Below are 16,556 nucleotides of genomic sequence, written 5' to 3'. Positions count from 1 at the left end.
GGACCAGTGACTGTATTCAGTCCTGCACAACTACATTCTCAGTTATGTTCTGAGGAAACACATTTTCTCCTTGAGTACATTAATTTGTGTTTTTATCAAAAATGCATTTCAAACCTGCATCTTTTCTCGCTCTCGTACTGTCCTCCTTGTGGCCTTTATGCCTCCATCTCCTTACATGGATTTTGCGGCTCATTCAAACCAGACACATTTCTTACTTTATCGTAGTTTTACCTTGTTATAGAGAAAATGCATGTCTGTGATTTTTGTGACACTGGTGTCTCCTCTTAGCTCCTCCCACTGGTGTCTCATTAAGATCCTTTGTGATGGTGGAAGGAGACGATTTCTGGGTCATGGCAGCAGAGAGGAGGCAAGGAAGTAAGAAAAACATAAAGCAGCCCGGGTGTCTCATTCCACCAGGAGAGACTCCACAAGACTAAGCACATTTATTAAAGAGCTTTAGAAGTACAGTGGGCAGCGAGCCGTTTCCCACTTTCCTCCCAGTTGTGTTCCAGTAAAAGATGTTAATATTTCTTCCAACACTGTCCTGTTCAGATCAGCCACATGGTGTCGCTTCCTCCCGGCCTGGACATAAAAACACTGCACCGACATTTAAGGAAAACATTTTATTAGCAATTTCTGCCAACATCTGACATCTCTCTGCAGAATTACAGTTTAGTGAACGTGTAGTAACGACACAGTCCAAAAAACAGAAGTGAAACGTCAATAAACAGCCACAGAGTGTGAGTCATGCAACAGGATTACTTCCAGTGTTACGTCATACTGGGATGAAGGATCCTCGTCTGTCTCCTGTAATCATGGCAATAAATAACCATCTTAATTTAACTGATGTTAAATAAGTCCTACAGGTCTGCACGTCTGACGGCAGTGTTACTGTTTGTGTGGAACAAGCTGCAACCGGGACTCAGTTCAGCTCAGCAGTGAAGTCAGACGGAGACGTTGGTGGAGAATCCATCCTCTGATCATATCTCAGAAAGAAGAGCTCTATGTTTCTGTTGATCCTACTTTGCTGTGAGACAGTCAGAATAAGCCGGTGAAGGATGTTTCCAGTCATGTACAAGTGAGAGTCCCGTATTAATAAATGTGGTCTGCTGTTTTGGATGCTGTTAGTGGAACATTAGATGTTGTTTTCTATTTGATTTCCTCTTGTCGGATGTCTAACTTCTCTTTGATTGACTTTAGATGGGAGAACTTATTTCTACGTCATGTTTTATTGAACTATCCACCAACAGAATACGTCACAGAGCTGTTTAACAAGTGTTTAGAGGAACGTTTTGCTAAATAAGCTTGTTTTCTGTCAGTGAGTTAGAGGTCTGGTAAACCTACAGAGGCTTTTGTTCACTTTTTCAGATTAAAGTATTGATATATGTTGCTGACATTTATAGATCCTAAAGACTACGTATGGACTTTTTCCATTGGATGATAAATGTGGGCGTCTATAGGACCAGACGTGTATAAACATGCGATGCCTCCTTTGTTTAATCCACATATAAACTGAAGTATATAAACTACATGTGGTGGTTTCACGGCGGGCTCCGTGCCAGACTAGTTCTTGGCCTGGATCAGTGACTTCCTGGAATCTTGTCACCACCCTGAAGTTGCCAGACAACCAGCGGAGACGCCACATGGTGATTAATATTAATTAGTGAGCTTTAGAGGTGTTGGTGGACGGACTTTGTGTCTTTTGGACAGAGCCAGGCTCGTGATTTACCAATTTCTGTCTTTTTGCTCAGCTGGCTTTAGGTCTATTTGTACAGATATGAGCGGCTGATCGAGTTCATTAAAAGTTTTACAGTAGATTTAATCCTTCACTGATTTCTGCCTTTTGTCTTGATGTCAAACAGTTTGTGTGTGTGTGTTCCTGGGTCATCAGAAGGTCTGGTTCTGGTCTTGTTTGTGCCGGAAGGGTTGTTGCTGTGGGTTGTTGAAGTGGTAGGGCTCGTGGCGGTAGTGGCTGTGGCAGATGACCGGATGCTCGATGCCGTCGCTCTGCAGCTCGTCCTGTTTGTGAACTCCCTCCAGCTTCGCCACCAGCTCTTTGATGAACATCTGAGGACGAACACAGAGTGTCAGGAAGGCCTTTCACATGAGTCAGTACAGCTACCATTATCAAAGGATTTTCTTCTGTCCACACTGTATGTTTTCAACGTGATGACTCCCAATATTTAAAATCTATGCTGATTTTAAAGGACACGACAAACGCTCTGTGTTTAGAGCCACAGACCAGGAGCAGGTGAGAGGTAAGGACAAACATGTTGTTGATTTGCTTCATTGACATTAACAAAAACAGCATTTTGCAGGTTTTAATGTGGTGCTGGTGATCGTAGCTTCAACACATTTGATCCAGATTCAGTGAATCTCTCTTTACCGTCTGTTATGTGTGGGCTTTCCTTTCAAACCTGCTTTAAATGAGACATACTAAGTGACTGTTTCAGGACTTTTATTTCAGTTCACTCACTCTTTATTTAAAGTAGAGGTATGTACACTTTTCTATATGTGCTGATCCTTTCATTACGTAACGTTTGCTCTGGTCGGAGATTTCCTCGGTTCAGTACGTCCTGTGAGCCAGACAATTATTTTCAGTCTATTCATCCACTTACTCCCAGAACACAAATTCCAGGACGCGAGTTCCACCCAGACGGTTTTGGCAGTGCCTATGGGAAGGCTGAAGCATGCGCACTGGTTTGGGTTAGCCACACTCACTGAGCTCAGTGTCTGAATGACAAACTGGACTGAGAGGACAGAGATGGACACTGACAAAAAAATATCACTTCTCTGCATGCTTCTGTTCAGCCCGCTTTGCCAAAAATGTGCCGAAACCTCGACCCCAAACCCAAGGCTTACTTTGGATTCCTAACACACAGAATGGTGGACGAGCTTTATGAACAGTCTGTAGAAATACTGCAGGAGACCCACGAACCGTTCTTTCATTATCCATGCAGCTGATCGTTATTTTTGTCAGAAGATACTGAAAAGTTGGCGTTTTTATTCCCTACAGCCCAAATGAAAAGTGAACACTACAAATGTTCGATTCCCTTTCATAGAAACCCAGAGAACTCGTAAATATTCACATCTGAGAACCTGGAACTGAGGATGGTTTCATTAAAAAGCTGTTTTTCTTTTAATTTACACCGTTTCAGTTCTGTACTAGCAGAGTACTGATTGGTTTAGTTTCTGGGTGTGAGATGTGTTTTGTTATTTGTTCCTCATGAGATGAACCTGATCATGCCTTGACAACACTAAAACCATGCAACCTATTCAACACTAGCATCTGTCTCATTTCAAAGACGGTTTACATTGACTTGGCGCCCCGACATATACCACTGCTACAGACAGTCACAGCCCTGGTTGGATGCTGCAGATCGCCAGAACGGTGGAGGAGGTCTGAGCACGACAAATGAAAGATGAGGTGGAGTAGGTGCCATTTTTAGGGGTCCGAAGTTCTGTCACAACACTTTATATCGAAGCATTTGGATCCACGACTACAATATTAACCAATTATCTGTATCTGAATTATCAGTTATCTGAAAAACAAACAGCATCAGTCTTCATGTAGAAAAATAAAAAAAGTTGTGCTGAATAAATGTAGAGTTTAGTTATTTTTCCACACATTCTTGTTTGAGGGTTTTCAATGTTCTTGTGTCCATAGATGGACGAGGTTTTTGAAAGTCTTGATTCCATCCCCAGAGGATGAACTCAAGGCCCCTGTGGAGGAAATTCCCACTTAGTCCACTGCGTTGTGTTGTTGTATAAATGAGCTGCTGCTAAACAACATCAAGATATGTCAGCTAAGACGCCACAACGAAGTCAGCAGAATGTGGTCTGGATGCACATACCAGACGTGTTTCAGAATCATGTTTCATTGCTTTTGGTTTGTGATGGTGAAATCTGAGCTCCAGGGTCTGATAAGAACCACAGCGTCCAGATGTGTCGTGTTGTGGCAACAGGATGAGCAGCAGCAGACCTGCAGGCCTCCTCACTGCTCACTGTGTGCAGCTGTTTGACTTTTACAGTCACTCAGCTGACAGCAGCGGTGCAGTTATTTCTAGTCTTGGCCGTCGATGATACGGTTCTTTTACAATTAATCCACGCAGTAAAATATAAATGACACAGGAATATACAGAGCTGCTGACCGAGACTTTTTATAGGCAGTGAAAAGTCCACAGATCTTCAGACCTAAGCTGGTTTTTTATGTTCATGTCTTTATGAAGAAGTCCAGGCATCATGATGCAACATATTTCTTAGAATTGGGACTATTTGCAGGTGAATAATGAAGTTTAAAGTATTTGTGTCTGTCGTATAAGAGCACTCACCGAGCCACATCTACATTCAAACAGCTTTTGCCGGCTGTAATTATCCCTCGTCTTTATGCTGGCTATGAAGAGAGCCCTCGTTAATGAGTTTTCAATGCAAATGATGAGCAACAAAAGTCCTTGGTCCTCATTTTGCACAAAAACACAGTAAAAACCCACCAATGTGTCACTGTGCACTTACAGCTAAACTGTGACAGAGCGAGCCTCTTCATTTGAATAACAAAATTCACATGTACATGGGTATTTTTTAAAACGAGGCTTTTAAACTCTCAAAAAGAAAAAAAGAAAAAGGAAAACTCAGTCCACATTAAAATGTAAAAACACAGCTGGAGTGCTGTCAAGAGCCGATCCAGAGAAATAAGTAACCTGAAAGCAACGCTGGTTCCAGAGGCCTGAAAAAAATCAGTTTCAGTAACAACAGGGGAAAAGTCCTGTTAGCATGTTAGACTGTATCCGTCATGTCTGCCATCGCACAACGTGTAAACAAAGCCGGTAACGGCACTCCGACTCCAGGAAGCTGAAACCTCAGTTTTTCCTTGTTTACACATCAACTATGCAAACACTGAGTATCTCTGCCCTGGAGGGAGGTTTCTAGAAAGTCAGTTTTCTGTGACCTTAAGGTGTTTTTGTGTGGACAAAAGGACAAAATGAAGATTTAAAAAATATCCACACATGTGTGGACAGCAGCTGAAACTGTTAAAGCTTTAATTTAAGAAATGTGTTCATTTGAGGTAAACTTTGGAACAGATTTCTGCACAGAACAAGGACTGTACGTTTAGTCCACAGGGGTGTCCAATCCTGGTCCTCGAGAGCCACAATCCTGCATGTTTAAGAGGTTTCTCTCTTCCAGCACACCTGATTCAAATGATCAGCTCATCATCAAGCTCTGCAGAAGCCTGATAACCATCCTGATCATGTGAATCAGGTGTGTTGGAAGAAGGAAACCTCTTAAACATGCAGGATTGTGGCCCTCGAGGACCAGGACTGGACACCCCTGGTTTAGTCTCTAACCTCGAATTTCTGTTGGAAACATGTTGGGAAGGAATGTTTTGCATGAACAGGAGCAGAAACTGTTTCAATACACATACATAGTTGTTAATAAACTTTAGAGACAGACTTCAGTGACGCTCCACATCACAGTCTAACAAGCAGGTGGAACCAGACCAGCAGCAGCTCCACTGACCCTCCCTGCTCTTTTGCCTGTGTTTGCATCTCTGACCGGGCCACTGCCAGGACAGCCTCTGAGTCCAGAAAGAAGACTCATTGTTTCCTCATTGAAATGGAAAGAGAAAGGGCACGAGAGCACAGAAAGCTATTGTTGAGGCCTGTGGACGGACGGTGGGCTGAGGGTCAGATGCTGCAGCCTCGGTGCAGCTCTGTGTGCATGCAGGTGTACATCAGTGACTGTAATGTGTGGATTACCAGTCAGTGGGTGGAACTGTCAGGTTAACACATACCTCTGTGCTGTTGTTGCATTTTCGAAGAAGCTCCTGTCCACAAAAAAAAAGAGATAATGTCATAAACCATCCACATTCTATCCGTCACCATGAGACCACTAACAGTGAAATGGTATTAAAGAGGAAGAACATAAGAGGTGGTGGTACCTGTAGGGTTCTGACTCGCTCCTCGTCATTAGGCAGGTCGATCAGATCATCAATGTTCACCTCCTCTGGCATGTCGCTCTCCTGAAGGCGACACATGAAATACTTATGAGCCATGATGTGCACACTTTGAACAGACCTTCATCATCTGGGTCGACTCTTCTGAACCCTGAACAATCTGAGCTTTCTTCTTGCTGTTTCCTCATATAGCCCCATTTATTCCAGTGTGAGCGCTGGCTGTCAGGAGGGTCAAACATTCAGGTCTATAGCTGATTCTTAAATCAAGGTAAAGTTTGGAAAGTTCTGTCCTTCCGCTGCTGCAACTCGTGACACTCTCAGCGAGATATAAACACATCAGTGTATTTCACAGCTACAGCGGTGCTTGAGATGAAGGATTGTTCTGTGTGCCGTCCATGTTCCTTAGTGATTGATTCTAACACATGTGGAACTGTTTAAAACGTCTGGATCTGGATCTACAGTTTATTCACATGTAGCTCTTACAGCTCCAGGATTCAGCTGCATGGTTCACATTTATCTGACCCTTTGTTAACATAACAGGACGGAGACTGAGCTGGACCTGAACGCTGCCCTCAGCTCACAGTGGCAATGCTGTGATGTTCACTATGGGTCCGACGTTTAGGAACGCTAACATTAGCTAATCAGCACTAATTAGCAGCTGAAGACGGTGCTCCAGAACCACACCTGCCAGACATCAGTGATGATTGCCCTGGAGCTCCTGACCTACTCTCAGCCTTGGTCTCCCCGCCTCTGGTCCCGTCTGATTGGACCAGCACCACTCCTCCTCCACCCAGCAATCACCACACCTGGCTATAAAACCAACCAGAACCGTTCAGTCGGGCTGGATGGGGTTTAGTCTGAACAGTCTGGTGCCTCTTGCTCTGTGGGTTTTGGGTTTCGTAGCTTCTGTTGGCAGCTGCTGACTCGGTGGGAGTTCTCATGTGCGTCTCAGTGGAGACGATGCTAACTCCCGTTAGCAGCTGCCCAACTTCAAGAAGAAGTTACTCGTGTTTTGAGGCTTTTCGTTCTGTGTGTTTTGAGGATCATAACAGCCTGAAAAATTATCCCAACGCTGAGGTTCCAAAAACTGCACTTCCACAAATGACCACTTGAGGCTCCAAAACCAAGTCAATCCCCTATGCCCATGTTAAATGTCCAACTTTACAGCAAGTAAACATCTGTACAGTGTGATACAACATGAACCCAACAGTTCTGCTCTCTGAAACAAGTTTTTCTGTGAAGGTGTGAGTTTTCATATAACTCACATGTTAATATTAGAAGCTACAGCTGGGTGTGATTTAAGGCTGCTTTGAGTGACAGGTGGGCTCAGCTTTGTCAGCTCCACCACTTTGCTTTGGATTAACCAGGACCTGGGAGGAGTCAGGCTCTGCCAAGATGGTGATAGCTGGAGAAACCACACATAGCTGCTCAGGAAACCTCTGGCTGGAGCGTTCGTCCATCTTTATACAGAGTTAATGGCAGCAGGTCAGCCTCTGTATATTTTTGCTCATTCACGCTGCTGCCAAGTGCGTGAACGACTGTCCCTGTGGTGTCGTAGCTGCAAAGGGCTCACAGGAAATGTGGTGACAGAAATGTCATCAAACAAGTGAAAGTCTGGCGTGATGATTGCATTTGAGGAACAATCAGAACTGTGATCATGTGCGCCAACAAACAAGAACAAAAATGTCAGACACTTAGTGGGGCAAGAGTTAGAGGACCACTACAGCCAGTATGGGTCATCCTCTGGTGATCATACGTCTGTCCAAGATCTGCCAATCCATCCAGTCCATCCAGTCCATCCAGTCCATGCGTGCAGTGAAGGTACTTGTGAAGATGAAAAAACATTTTGTCTTTTTACATAAGACAGGGAGAAAATCTGTGAACAGCCCGCCAAATAAAACCAGATTTCCTGACACCTTAACCAAATACTTTCAGCTCTGAGAGCAGCTGATAGCTTCTGCACACATTGCATGACCATCAGTTGCATGTTCAGGCTTCAGAGGCTGAACAGTCAAAATGTCCACGTAACGCTGTAACAGTGGCCTGTTCTGTCTGAACAAACAGCCATTGTAGCAGCTGAGTGAAAGGACGTCCAGCCACCCGCTCACACCACTGCACTGCCTGTGTGATCAGGCCTGGGGCAAACACTGCAGCTCTACAGGCCACCAGCTCTACCCAGAATAAGACCACAAAGTCTAATGTCTGCTGACGTGTGTGGCATGACTTGATGCAACATTGTGATGCAATAAGAACAAAACTGATTCAAATGATCGTTTGCCTCGTTTATAATCTGGATGTGAATGTACTGACTTGGGCCGAAATCTGTGTCCCTCAGCAGAGCTGCCGTATCGCTGAGATCATCTCACTTCTGTTTTCTTGTAATCAACAAACTGGGCTTTTCAACACAAACCCTTCATGGCCATAAATGCAGCCGTCAGAGATCTGAACCTCCTGTCAGAGGCCTCAGCAGCCAGATGCTCAGTGTTTACCTCGGCCTGGGACTCACAACAGCTCTCCCTCCTCTTTTTTTCCTCATCTGTCACCCTTCTCCCAGTTCCTCGCTGCCCATGTAAGGCAGAAAGCCCCAAGACAGATAGGGATCTATGTGGAGGAGACAGCAGAGGACCTCTCATCTACAGGCCTTGTAAGGAGAAGAGGCTGCCCCACCTCTGAACACCCATAGATCACCGGAGGTCTGGAGATGAGTCTGTGGCGCCATCCCAGAGTGCCTTGACACCAACTTCTTGTCCAAACACAACAGCTTTCACTCCGTTTCTCAAACTTCCTGCCTCATTTCTCCACATATTGAAAAATAAATAAAAACAAACTTTTTTTCTCTTTTTTTTTTTTTACCCTTTCAGACAGACTGCTTTGTGATTAGAACATAGAGTGTTTAAGCAGCCAGAGCAGTGTGTTTCTCTCATCCACCCACCTGACCCGCGTACAGCCGGTCCAGACTGTCATCGATCCACTTCTCCACGTCCAGCCGCCGCTGCAGCTCCTTCCGGTTGTACTTCACGGTGACCCGGGCATGTCTCTTCGGGATGTTACACCCGTGATCCTCCAACTCTCCCATTTCTGATGAATGAACCTCGACGTTTTCCTCGAGCGTCGTCCCGGTCCGGTCGGCTGCCATGTCTGCTGCGGACTGGTCGGACTGGTTGGACGTGTGTGCGCAATGAGGAGCAGAGCGCAGCGCTGGGAGGCGGCCAGTCAGCCTCCAGCCTCCTCCTGGGCCGGCTGTTTACACGGTTCCTATACAGAGAGTCCCGAACTGTTTACATGTCTGAGATCACAGTATGGATATACACATATATATACATTTAAGCTCCTTTTTTAACCCCCGAACTGGAACAACTGGTTTCCACACTGTAAAACATGAAGCCAGTTAAATCAACTGATCTGTTCTGGTTTATATGAGGTGAATATAAGAGTTTACTTGTTGTTCAATTAACTAAAAATATCTTTAGAATAAAAAAGCAAACAAACACACAAGTGACATGTACCTGTACATGTAAATGAATAAACAGCTGAGAATTCACTCAGTGCATTAAATGAAGTTCATAAGAAACATTAGCATGAAGCAGACTACCCAGAATGCACTGCTAGACGGCTGAAAGGCCCCTCAGACTTCAGGGTGTTTCCTTCCATAATAATTAACACAGTTCTAATATGACAAAGGTTAACAGTGAATCCAGCCCGTACGTCCACAGACTTTAATGGATTGACTGTGACAGGCAGCAGCTTCACATCAAGTCTTTACAGCAGCCTCTAGTAAAAAAAAGGTGAAAGGTTCTCTGTGCTGTTTGATGAAACTCCTTAAACTTATAAAACAAAAACAAGTCTGCCTGGAACCACGGCGATGTGACTAGTTGCTTCAATTTAAAATTTTAGGCTCATTGAAAGTTCACAAGTTCATTTACCTTCAACTCAGTCAGTCGTACACGTTCATGACTCCTCAGATCAGTTAATCAGCTGAAGTGCAGCTGACTCAGGCAGCAGTGGAACTGGTTGTTTCTAAGCTGACTGAACTGAAAGTGTTTTACAGTGTACAGGAATAGTGAGTCATTTTGCATTCTGATAATGTCAAAGGTCACAACTGTTGGAAAGAACATCAGCCAGACGTAGAATAACCTCCGATCTGTAGAGGCCTTTAGCCTCTGCTCAGAAAGATGTCAGGAAACCTTCATTCTGTGTCTGTGTTCTTCTATAACGTCCTTGAACGAACACATTTTTGTTTCACATGTCAAATCCAGTTCATCAGGACATTTAGTCATGTCCCATAGCACCTCTTTTATTTTCACTTTTCCTTCTAAATAAATTAGTTTGCATCATCTTAAACACACACTGTTTCCATTACGTCTCCCACACCGTCTCAGCTGGGAGCAACAGCCTGGAGGTGTGTTCTGGCTCATTGTCCTGCTGAAAAACTAATGATGGTCCCACAAAGCTCCAACCAGATGGGATGGTGTGTTGCTCCCCCCACCCGTCGCTGTTCCTTCACTGTGGGAACCACACAGGCAGAAGCCCTCCACTCACCTTCTGCGTCTCACAAAGGCTCAGAGGACGGAACAATAAACCCACATTTGGGCTCATCAGTCCAGATTTCCTCATGTTACCTCCTGGTCTCTCACCAGTGGTGGCTTTGCAGCAGTTCCACCATGAAGCTCTGACTCACACAGCGGAGATGTTTGAGCTGCTTGAACTGTGGGAGCCATCGATGTGGGCTGTAGTCTGAGCTGCTGGTTTCTGAGGCTACTAATGCTGCAGCAGAGGGAGCTCTTCTGTCCTGGGGTGGTCCTCAGGAGAGCCTGTTTCATCACAGTGTTGGATGATTTTTGACCCCATAGATGCTTAAAGAATTACTTTTTTCTTTTAATTCCATCACTTAACATTTGACAAGAACAACCTCTCAGATCCTTTTCAGGTGATGATCGTATAAAGCTGGATTAGATGTTGCCTTCTTTTGTCTCACTGGATAATAGCATTACAATAACACATTACATCACATAATATTTCCTTTTAATTGTGTCTGATAAAGGTTATGTGTTGGTGAGCATCTGCTGCTTTTCTGTTTTATATAATTGTAAATTGACCTTTGTTATGGTTTGAATTGGACAAAACAAGTACTTCAATGTCATTTTATATTTTCTGATGTTTAGGGACAATTTAGTGATTAAGAAAACTATTGAAGACCTGATGCCTCAACTCATTAACTACCAGCACACATTAGCAGAGCACCAGTGGTTCTATATTACCTGCACCTCCTGACCATGTGGAAGGAGGAACAGGCCTTTGAAATAGAGACATACATCCAGAATCGCATAAAAGCAAATCTTTTATTTCACAACACAACCACAACATGATGAACTTAAATAATATGGATGAAAACGTAACACAAACTTTGGCATAAACACAAAATGGCACATGAAGGATCAGTAGTATAATATATATGTATTTATAAATTACAGTACAGGCTGACTTTGTGTGATAAAGCACTTTTTTCTTCTTCTTATATCCCTGCACATTACATCTTTGGGATATTTCACACAGCCCATGAAACATCCAGATACAACCTCCAGCCGGGTCTTCATTCAGCATCATATAAATATATCTCTACATCTGTGACAATCAACGTGGAGCCATAAACACAAGTTTCAAATAAATAAATAATAGAAAGAATAAAAAATGATGGTGCGCACAATAAGGAAATAATGACCAAAGGAAGATTGAAAAGCAAAACAAAAATCCTGTGTGGAAAAAAAAAAGAATAAACAAAATGAACATATTAAAGAGAAAAACCCAATAAATCAGAGTTTTGGGCAGGTTTTAAAAGGTTTTCAGAGTACTGTATCGTCTTGTATTTGGTATGTGATGTAGGTCCTGTGAACAGTGAGTCGTATTATTTGTCTCTTTGGGTCTTAAACATGGAAGAGCTTTGCCCCATACACATTTTCAATAATCTTTGTAAATCATCTTAATAGTTCACTGGTCAGAATCTTGCCTTTACTCTGACACTAAACGGTTTATTATCTTCAGCATGACCATGAGTTTTCAGCTCATGGATTTGCGCCTCTCCTCACCGTACGTGAAGAGAGAGGAGCAACAAGTGCTAATATATTTCTACCCCTGTTTGAACATCCATGTTTCATCTGAGCCCTGCTCCAGAGCCCAGACCGGCCTCGTCCCTCCACATGAAGTCCTGACGCTCCCCCCTGGCCAGGCTGCTCTCCACGGGGTTGTGCCTGTAGCCAGACCTGCCGTCCGGGCAGAGCGACAGGCTGAGGCGAGCTGTGCTGTTGCTGATCTTGAACAAGCCGTTGGGACCGAGGAAGGCTTCTCTCTCATTCCCTCCCAGGTTGTTGACTGTCTCCAAGTCATTATAAACCGCAATGTCGCTCAACTGCTTCCTGCCCTGCAGTCTCCTCCTCCTCCTCAGGAAGACAATACCAGCCACCAGGACCAGGACCAGGACAGCCAGAATGCAGGAGATGGTGACGGTGGTGGAGGAAGGCTGGGCGGCTTGGCGCAGAGCAGGCTTGAAACTAGGCTGCAGCGTGAACTCACAACTAGGGCCCATGAAGCCCTTTGGGCACTGACATACAGGCCCTGTGAAGTGGGTGAAGCAAGTGCCACCGTTCTGGCATGGACGGGCACCGCAGGCATCTGAACGCACACTGCAGTTCTTGCCAGTGTAGCCCAGGGTGCAGGAGCAGGTGTAGTCATTCACACCATCTTGGCAGGTTCCAGCATTCTGGCAGGGACTCGAGGCGCAATCATCAATGTTGACCTGACAGTTGGCACCAGTGAATCCTGCCTGACAGCGGCACAAGATGCTCTGGCCAAGGTCCAGACACTCACCACCTGCAGAAGGGAGAAATACTCTGTTCAGCATCCAATAGATCAGGGGTGGCCAGTCGTTTAAAGAAGGGGTGTTAATTGGATTATGTCTGCTGCAAGTGCATTCATGCAGGAGTGCTGACAGTAACACCTTCTCACTACAGAAAGTTGCTGGTTTGCTCTTCGGCCACAAGATGTCACCAGAGGCTTCTCCTGCACACTCACCGTTCAGACAGGGCCTGTTGCTGCAGCGGTCCAGCTTCTTCTCACAGTTGGAGCCGGTGTAGCTGGGAGGGCAGCGGCAGGTGTAGCCGCCGGTCATCGTCTCAACACAGGTGCCGCCGTTGAAGCAGGGACCATCAGCGCATGTCATGGCGATGATCTCGCAGTTCTTACCGTAGAATCCCTGAGGGCAGGTGCATGAGTAGTCGTTCTCCAGGTCCTGTAGGAGGAAGAAAAACCTTCAGGTTAAGGAGGAAAGATCTAGAAACAGGGATTGGAAGCAACGGTTCCATTTGTCATTAAAGGCCCTTGATTCAGCATGCACTCTGTAAAGTCTGGAGTAGACTAGCAGAGGCTGACAGGACCAGAAGTCAGTCACACCACCAGCTCTTTGTCCTAATGTGTTTCCATTATAAGACACATGCTGTAGATACCTGGTTTTGCTGCTACAAGTGCAACAGATGTATTTTACACCACTAGCACAGCTGCATGCAGCTCAGAAGAACCATGTACGCTGCTCTTATCTTATCTGTGATGGTCTTTAATGCACTTCTTACATCTTCAAGCTGAACAAATGTCATCTCACTGTACACTCACATTGCAGCTGCCTCCGTTCTTGCAGGGGTTGCTGTCGCACTCGTTGGTTTCCAGCTCGCAGTTGGTGCCTCCGAAGCCGGGCCGGCACGTGCAGGTGTAGCTGCCCTGGCCTGTGTTGGTGCAGGTTGCGCCGTTGGCACAGGGCTTGTGGTTGGTGCAGTAGTTGAGGTCCTGGTCGCAGAAGAGCCCCCCCCAGCCCTCCTGACAGTTGCACTGCCACGGCTGGCTGCACGTCCCGTGGAGGCAGCCTGGGTAGCGGACGCATTCATTGCAGGAGGGGCCCTGCCAGCCCATGCGACACGTACAGCCCCCTGGGGCCTCGCAGTAGCCGTGCTTCTCACTGCAGTCCGCCGAGCAGATGGCTGGAGAGGAGAGGGAGGGGAGGGTGTGTGATTACAATGGGCACGCCTTCTCATACATCTCACACACACACACACACACATGCATACAGGGCCCTCAGTCTGACCCCAGCCCTGTTCCAGACTTCACTGTTGGTTAAGTATTAAGCCAAGCAGCTGGTAGGCACACTGCCGGAGAAAAATGCTTTCTTTTATCTCCTCACCATTGTACACACACACACACACACACACACACACACTCAGATCACCTTGAAAAATGTGTGTGTCTCACAGGGGCCACAGCTCTTTCTCTCATTGTAAGAGAACAAAAGGCAGATGGAACACCACAGACTGTCTTGCAAAAGACTCAAACCCAGCGCTACAGGACGTCCCTCAGATAAAAGAGATGCTCTGCATACTCTGAGAAGCTCCCGGCTCACAGTCTCTACAGGAGATCAAACATCAACTACACGCTAAGTAGTACGATGAAAACTGTTTTAATCCATGCCTTTACAAAACTTGAGTCAGATTTGTCAACTGATGGAAAGAGAAAGAGGCTTCCTGCCAGTATGATGCTCCTCAATGTCCCACTTTAAGTGTGTCTTTAGTTCCCTCAGTTCTCCAAATTTCCTCAGTTTCTTTAACTCATTAAATGTGTGTTTTTGTTTTTTTTTGTCAAATGCTGACCATGCACGGTTTTGTATTGTAAAGGAGAGCAGAGGAAACTTAATATCATGAGCACAGACACTGTTTGGAATAACAGCAAACAAAGAAGGCATTCATTTGGTGTGTTTTATACGATTTTTAAGATTTTTTAAACATGTTTGATTCTGTTTTATATATTAATTTACCAGATTTCTTTTTATCAAATGTAAGTGTTGAGATTTTGTTTTTTTGCCACCATATAGCAGTTAATATCTGGTAGTATTAAAGTAGATATACGGTTTTTACATATTCACTGAATAACTGACTTCAACACTCTGTGCTAACAGTGAATATTATATGTGATAACAAATAATTCTATTGTATACCTCATTAGGAAATCTATATAGAACAGAAGTTATTATTTCTGAAATTCAACTTTCTCCCTCCACAGGTGAGTCACTGAACTTCACCCAAAAACCACCGGGTTTGAGTGTCTTGCTCAAAGGCACTTCAGTAGATATGATTGTAACTTACGCTCAGAGCAGTAGTTTCCTTTCCATCCCTCCAGGCAGATGCGGTTGCCCTCTTCGTCGCAGGTGTAGTGGCCCAGCGTGTCGTCCCTCGGCCTGCAGTAGTCCGCGCAGCCGTCTCCAAAGTAGTACTCGTCGCAGAAGACGTGGTAGGAGTAGCGCAGCTCGCTCTGCTCGCCAAAGTGCACGTCCTGGGACCAGTCTTCTCCGATAGCGAGTCTCCTCCTGGTCGCCAGACGGCTCACAAGGTTGTTTTGGTTGTCTGCAGGTGGAAGGGAAGTTTTTAACAAACAGCATCTCGTGAGGAAACTGTGTGTGTGCCACGTGGAAAAGGCGCACATTTTGACTTATCGGTTGGTCATTTATAATCGGCCACAATATCAACCTACCTGTGTATTCAGTCGGAGATTCCGCATTCCAGGCTTCGATGATCAACGAAAATGTTCCCTGCAGCAGAAAAAGAAGAAGCGCGTTCAGTGCCTGGCAAGCGCAGCAACAGTGATGCGTAATCATGCCGGTATTTACGCACTGATCTGCTGTCGATATATGAAATGTCAGAGCCCCAGGATCACTAGCATCGTTTTGTGTAACTATGATTTTGCATTTACCGGCCACTTGAAGTGGAAAGGCACCCTGATGGGAGCGCTGCTGGAGATAGAGGTGTGATCGGCCCTGATGACGTTGGTTTGTCCGGTGCCAAAGGTGCAAGGCGGCTCCGCGGAGATCACATCCTCCGGGTGTTTAAGGCAAATCCTGAAAAATATGTGACAGTCTCTGTGTCTTCTGCAGATGCGCTGCGCCGTGTGGAATGAATGAATCTTCAGCTCAAACACGCCAGAGGACACAACCTGTAATGACAAAAACACGGTCACTTATCAAGTGCGTAAAGAAAACTTGAGAATGTTGTTTCAGCATAAACAGAAGCCAACTTACTACGTGCACTAAGGCCAAAGCCAAGAGGTATCTAAGGTGTAGATTTGCCATTTCTTATTGAAGCTTGCCCTTCAATCCTAAACGGATGTCCTCATTCGCCGTGCGCAATAGTATTCCCAAAAGATGCTGCAGGAAACTCTTAAAGTGTCGGCGAAAGTTTCTCAAAACAGTTTCATCACTCTGAAGTCTGTGATCCTCTTGGTGTCTCCTAAATCCTCCTGATAGTCTTCTCCTGCGTCCTACTGTTGGCACTACGCTTGTTTGGGTTCTGGTGCGTAAAGGCGCAGATTGGTTTTTATACCCTCTGAGGTAGCGCGTCACTGTCAAAGAGGTGGAGCCGGAGCAGACCTCAGGGGAGCAGCCTGACACGCGGGGCCTGCCTGGGGATTTAGACAACCCACATTACATCTGGACAAAGTTACAAGGAATATGCATAAGAAGCTGGCCTAATGTGGCATATGTGCTTAGCATTACTGCATAATTCTGAGTCAGCCAAAATCC

The 16,556-nt window shown here is 45.3% G+C and overlaps 2 protein-coding genes across 2 annotated transcripts; both read right to left on the bottom strand.

Moving 5' to 3' along the window:
• Positions 1–604: 604 nt before the first annotated feature.
• On the bottom strand, positions 605–9,141 carry ppp1r14aa (protein phosphatase 1, regulatory (inhibitor) subunit 14Aa). Its single transcript, XM_008297366.1, has 4 exons — positions 8,883–9,141; positions 5,936–6,016; positions 5,789–5,821; positions 605–2,067 (listed from the first exon to the last, which is right to left on the bottom strand). The coding sequence occupies exons 1-4, from the start codon at positions 9,084–9,086 to the stop codon at positions 1,888–1,890; spliced, it is 498 nt and encodes a 165-aa protein (XP_008295588.1). The 5' UTR covers positions 9,087–9,141; the 3' UTR covers positions 605–1,887.
• A 2,129-nt stretch (positions 9,142–11,270) lies between these two features.
• On the bottom strand, positions 11,271–16,129 carry dlb (deltaB). Its single transcript, XM_008297365.1, has 7 exons — positions 16,056–16,129; positions 15,731–15,970; positions 15,512–15,569; positions 15,127–15,384; positions 13,610–13,971; positions 13,016–13,232; positions 11,271–12,814 (listed from the first exon to the last, which is right to left on the bottom strand). The coding sequence occupies exons 1-7, from the start codon at positions 16,104–16,106 to the stop codon at positions 12,099–12,101; spliced, it is 1,902 nt and encodes a 633-aa protein (XP_008295587.1). The 5' UTR covers positions 16,107–16,129; the 3' UTR covers positions 11,271–12,098.
• Positions 16,130–16,556: the final 427 nt, after the last annotated feature.

This window comes from Stegastes partitus, unplaced genomic scaffold (genome assembly GCF_000690725.1).
Source record: "Stegastes partitus isolate 25-593 unplaced genomic scaffold, Stegastes_partitus-1.0.2 Scaffold1214, whole genome shotgun sequence".
Classification (NCBI taxonomy): domain Eukaryota; kingdom Metazoa; phylum Chordata; class Actinopteri; family Pomacentridae; genus Stegastes; species Stegastes partitus.
The sequence above is the reverse complement of the archived record's forward strand: the minus strand, read 5'-3'. Positions and strand labels throughout refer to the sequence as shown.